Source organism: Buteo buteo, chromosome 9, assembly GCF_964188355.1.
Source record: "Buteo buteo chromosome 9, bButBut1.hap1.1, whole genome shotgun sequence".
Taxonomy (NCBI): domain Eukaryota; kingdom Metazoa; phylum Chordata; class Aves; order Accipitriformes; family Accipitridae; genus Buteo; species Buteo buteo.
In genome coordinates, this window is record NC_134179.1 from 9,735,532 (window position 1) to 9,741,024 (window position 5,493).

Genomic DNA, 5,493 nt, shown 5'->3' on the forward strand with positions numbered 1-5,493 from the left:
CCCGCCGCGCCCCGGCTCTGCCGGAGCTGGAAGCATCCCGGCATTTATTGGAGCTGAAACGGTGCTACTGTTGACTTTAGCACAAAGCAAAGATTTCGCTGCCCGCTAGTTTAAAAATGAATATTTTACCAAGATATCGATCAGCTTTATAAAATTCAGTTAAGCACAATGGCTCAAAAGGAGGGGGGGGAAGGAAAGGGACGCAATATAATATCTGTGTAAATTTGCTGAAGTATGACGTGGTGTTGAAAGTTTACCCTCCTGGAATTTGGATCTAGATTTCCCCCCCCCTTTTTTTTTTTTTTTTGTTTACTGACTTTGTTTATTCACTGATCACGGTTGCTTAAACCGGCAGGAGAAGAATGCACTTGCAGTAAGGCTGGGGGCGGGCGAGTTGGGGGGGGGGGGAATGCCAGGGGGTGTAAAGAAAAAGAAATAACGTCTAGCGTGGGGATTCCCCCCCTCCCCCAAGTCCCCACCCTTGCATTTCAGCGTGAAGAAGGCCAGAGGAAGGGGAAAAGAGAACAAAAAATAAATGTATATATGGGGGGGGAAGACCTGCCTCTGGAGCGGGCATCCAAACGGCACCTTGCCGGGCCGGTGCCGGGCCGGAGCAGCGGCCCGGGGCGGGGGTGGGGGGCGGGCGGCGAGAGGCGGGGGGGAGGGAGGGGGGGCAGCGGCACGGCCCGCCGCCCCTCTCCCCAAACCGACGGCACCCCCGCGCCCGTGCTCCTTCCCCGCGGGAGCCTTTTATGTGCTAATGAAACACATTGCATGCCTTAGTTCACAACGTGTGTGTCCTTGCCGTATAGAGACGGACAGATTTCTGGCTGGATCCCTGTTTTGTTTTGGGGAGGGTTTTTTTTTTGGTGGGTTTTTTTTTTCCCCTTCTCCCCCCCCCCCCCCCCGCCCTCTCCCCTTTTCTCTTTCCGCGGACAATGCGGAATTTTAAGAAGGATTTGAATGTTATTTCGGAAAGCAACATCTATGACTGCCGTAAACGCGTGGGAAAAACAACAAGTGGTCGGGAAGACGGGCAGGGTATTTACGGAGGGGAAGGGGGGGGAATAAATGAAAACCAGCCCGGTCGGGCTGCCCGGGGGGGGGGCGATGGGGCGGCGGGGGGCTTCCGCCGCCGGGGCCGGGCCGGGAGGTGTCGAAAGGCAAACCAAAAAGCTCGCCGGTTTTTCGCCGCCGGTTTAGCTCCCCCGACGGAGGTAGCGCGGCTCCCCCCCCCCGCCTTCCGCCCCGGGAAGGGCAGGGCAGGGATGCGCTGCCCCTCCGAGTCCCAATTCCCCCCCCCCCCCAATTAGCACTGCCCGGTAATTGCGGGCCGCGGGCTTCCGCGGCTCCGTTGATTGACCCACGGTCCCCGCTCCTGACCCCGAGGCTTTGCGGGGGGGGGGAAGACACGACACCGGCTCCCCGACTCCCGGGCCGCCCCTCTCTGCCTTCCCCCCCCCCCCAGGGCTGGCTCCGCATCGGGCCGAGCCCCCCCCGAGGGAAACGGGGTCGGCACCGCCGCGCCGTCGGGGCAGCCCGGCCGGGGATGGCGGGGGTGGCGGGGGGGAGGCGGCGGGCCGGGCCGGCGGCGGAGACGGGCGAGTCCCGGCGGAACAGAGATGCAGGGGAAAAAAACCGCCAATAACACTTTAATAGAGTTCTGTGAAAATCTGGCTAGTTGCTACCAGAATACACATTTATAAGCCATAAATAAAGCATACAGAAACGATAAATTAATCAGATCCAAGTAGTTTACTCTCCCGGTAACATCAAGCGTTTGTTTCAATTACAACGATCTATCCTGACTTTTTTTTTTTTAAGATTTTTTTTCGTAGTTTTTTTTCTCTCCCCCCCCCCCCCGCCCCTCTTTTCCCCCTTTTTACAACGTTACAAGACTTTTGGTCCTCGGATTCAAAACTAGCATGGGTTTCACAATGAAAGAGGGTTTCGTTTTGTTTGTGGTTTGTTTTTTTTCCCCGTCACTTCCACACAAAAAAATAGATATATTTATACCTCCTTGCGACGACGACAACGAAAAAAAAAAAAGCCCAACAGAAACCCCCCTCTCCCCATCCCCTCGCCCCCAACCCGCCCCTCCCCACCAAATCAAACCACCCCACAAGGCAAACCAAGGGAATCGCAGCCCCCCCCGGGCACGGGTGGCTTTGGGCCGGGGGCGGGGGGGATGACCAACACGCCTGCCCTCGGCGCGGGCCGAGATGCTTGCAAGACACACGGCTGCTGTTTCCCGAACCGATGCAAACATCTGGAGCCAACGGAAAAAAAAAATAGATAGATATATATATATGTACCGTGCTCGATAGCGTTCATAGTCCATCGCGCTGCTAGGGGGCTGCGGGGGGGTGCGGGGGGGGGTTCCCCCCTCGCCAGGGGAGGTTTTCCCCTCGCCCCTTTTAGGAGGAGTTCATGATGGGCCGAGAATACACACCTTGGTAGTAAGAAGTCTCTCCGGCTAAAGGGGAGGACTCTAAGCCGTTTTTGTTCGTTACGGGCCCCATGGCCAGGCTGCCGGGCATGGGCGAGGCGTAGCCCGAGTAGTGCATCACCTGCTCGTAGGCCTTCAGGTCCATTTTGTGGTGGTGGTGGTGGTGGTGGTGAGGGTGGTGGTGCTGCTGCTCGGAGGAGGACATCAGGTTGTTGATGGAGAAGGGGTGGTTGAAGGCGTAGTGGTGCTCGGGCTTGAGGTGGGCATCGTGGGGCAGGCCGGCGTGGGGGGGGGCCAGGAGGTGCTGGGCCGGCGAGGCCGCCGGCTCCCCGGGGCTCAGCCCCGGCGTGCCCTTCAGGTCGGCCAGGGCGCGCTTGTGGTCCTGGCACGGCGAAGCGCTGGCCGGGGACTCGGCGCCGGCCGAGCCCTCGGAGCCCCCCGAGGAGCTGCCTTCCCCCAGGGGCTGGCTGGGGGGCTGCCCGGGCCCCTTCTTGCCCCCGCCGCCCGCCCCACCGCCCGCCCCACCACTGTCCTTGGCGGCCAGCTGCTTCTCGCACTTGAAGCGCTTCTGGCGGCGCAGGTAGCAGCCGTTCTCAAACATGTTGCCCGAATCGGGGTGCAGCGTCCAGAAGGAGCCTTTGCCCGGCTTGTCCGGGGAGCGGGGCACCTTGAGGAAGCAGTCGTTGAAGGAGAGCGAGTGGCGGATGCTGTTCTGCCAGCGCTGCTGGTTCTGGCGGTAGAAGGGGAAGAGGTCCATGATCCACTGGTAGATCTCGCTCAGCGTCAGCATCTTGTTGGGTGACTGCTGGATGGCCATGGTGATGAGGGAGATGTAGGAGTAGGGCGGCTTGGCGTGCGTGTAGCTCCGCCGGTAGGTCTTGGGGTCCCGCGAGCGGTTGAGGTTGGATTGCCCGTAGATGGGGCTCATGGAGTTCATGTTGGTGTAGGGGGCCAGGGCATTCATGGAGCCCGCTTGGCCCCCCATGGGGCTCATGCTGGGGCTCAGGTGGGCGCCCATCCCCGCCACACCGGCTGAGCCCATGCCGGGCATGGCCCCCGCGCCCGGGGACATGCCGGTGAGCGAGGGGCTCATGCCCGTGTTGGCGTAGGACATGTTCATGGAGGTGGCAGCCGTCATGTTGGCCGTGGTGCTCATGGCCGACATGGTCATGTACGTGTTCATGCTGTTCATGCCCAGCCCCGCGTTCATGTTGCTCACGGAGGAATAGCTCTGCAGGGGCAAGCGAGAGAGAGGAGGGAGATTGGGGGGGGGACGGGGAGGAGGCAGGTGGGTAGCCCCGTCGGGGACAAGGGCAGCCCGGCGAGCGGGGAGCGGTGGGGGGACACCCCCACTCCAGCCCGCACCGCCGGCGGCGAAAGCCTCTGCAGCCCCGGGGCTCCGCGCCCCGCGGGCCGGGAAGGGTTAAATCCCGGGGCGGGGGGGTTGTTTTTCTCGTTAATGAAAAACAAATATATATAGAGAGAGAGAGATTGAAAAAGGGACGGGATGGCAGCAGGATCGGCGGATCCGTCTTGCAAAGGTTGGAGGAAGGGGAAGGGACATCCCCGCCCGGAGCGAGAAAAATACCGGGGGGAGAGGCGGGGGGGGGAATAGCCGAACGGCCGCCCGGCAGCACCCCGCTGCCCCGCGCCCCCCCCGGGCCCCCCCAGCCGCGCTGCCGCCGCGCCCCTGCCCGCGCCCGGCGCAGCCCTGCCCGCAGCAGGCAGCCAGCCCCGGCTCGGCAATTGATGCCAAAGTTAATTTTGTCCCGGGGTTGGCACGGTCGGGGGGGACCCCGGCCGGGACCGGGGCGGGCAGGGGCGGGGGGCGGCGGAACCCCCGCTCCCTTCCTTACCTCGGGCTCCCCGTAGTAGTTGCTCCAGTCCGTGTGCTCATGGCCTTCCATTTTCACCGCTCCCAGCATACTGGAAGTGGAGTGCATGGCAGTTTAAAATTTAACAGCCACAACAAACGACGACAGAGAGCAACCCAAAAAAAAAAAAAAAAAAAAAAAAAAAAGTCCCCAGCCCTCCCTCCCCTCCGTCGGAGCCTTTGGAGGAGGAGGAAGAGGAGGGAGGGAGGAAGGGGGGGGGATCGAGCGGCGCTGGGGCCGGGGTTTCTTTTTCGCTGCTGCTCCTTGGGTGGGTTTTCGCAGCGCTTCGCGGCGAAGAGTCGCCCGGAGGCGATGGAGGAGCCGGAGGAGGAGGAGGGAGGAGGGAGGAAGAAGAGGAGGAGGAGGAAGAGGAGGACAAGTGCTGCAGTGACGTGGGTGCCCGAGTGATATAGCACGGAGCGGCCGGGCGAGCCTCCAATCCCCAGGTCCTCGGCTGCCCATTTGAATAATCAGCTCACACCTAGGCGGGAGAGGCTCCTCCGCGGCCCCCCGCGCACCTATCCGCACCCCGCCGCCCAGCACGGGGGGCCCGGCAGCACCCCGGGGCGCCGGGACGACACCCCCCCACCCCCGTACCCCGCTTCCCCCCGACTTTGCAGGGGGATCCTGTGGGACCCGATTGCCATCACACCCCCCCGCCACACACACCCCCTCCCGCCCCAGGCAGCCCCGACGGGAGCCGACTTCCCCCCCTACCCCCCCCGCAGCCCCGACGGGAGCTGGTTTCCCCCCCGCAGCCCCGACGGGAGGCAGCTCCCAGCCCCACGCACCTTTTCTCCCCGCGGCTGCTCGGCGGAGCCCCCGGCCCCGGGGCTCAGGCCGCCGCCCGCCCGGCCGTGCCCCGGCTCTGCCCCATCGGCGGGCCCGGCAGCCGCCGCTCTGGCTCTTCCCCGGGCTCCGGCTCAGGTACCTACAACAAATTCGTAACTAAAACAAACAGGGAGGGCAGGGGAAGGGGGGCTGGGGGGGGCGCGGCGGCGCGGCGGGCGGTGCGGGAGAAGCGTCGTCGGGGAGCCGGCCCCCCCACACACACACCTCGGCGCCGGGCCGGCCGGTGCGGGGTCCCGGTGGGCGCCGTCGGGGCAGCTCCGCCGCTCCCGCTGCCGAAACGCCCCGGCAACCTCGGATGGGGGGATAGAAGGCAGGAAG

General features: G+C 63.5%; 1 protein-coding gene across 1 annotated transcript; it reads right to left on the reverse strand.

Annotated features, from left to right (window-relative positions):
• Positions 1-2,417: 2,417 nt before the first annotated feature.
• FOXA2 (forkhead box A2) lies at positions 2,418-4,392 on the reverse strand. The gene is made up of 2 exons (XM_075036770.1): positions 4,306-4,392; positions 2,418-3,680 (listed from the first exon to the last, which is right to left on the reverse strand). Exons 1-2 carry the CDS (start codon positions 4,390-4,392, stop codon positions 2,418-2,420), a joined length of 1,350 nt encoding a protein of 449 aa, XP_074892871.1.
• Between the last annotated feature and the right edge of the window lie 1,101 nt (positions 4,393-5,493).

Excerpts from the sequence above, each read along its gene's own strand:
- FOXA2 (XM_075036770.1), bottom strand. The coding sequence starts at position 4,392 with ATGCACTCCACTTCCAGTATGCTGGGAGCGGTGAAAATGGAAGGCCAT. Across the intron at positions 3,681-4,305 it reads ACTACTACGGGGAGCCCGAG|AGCTATTCCTCCGTGAGCAA; the intron begins GTAAGGAAGGGA and ends TTGCCCCTGCAG.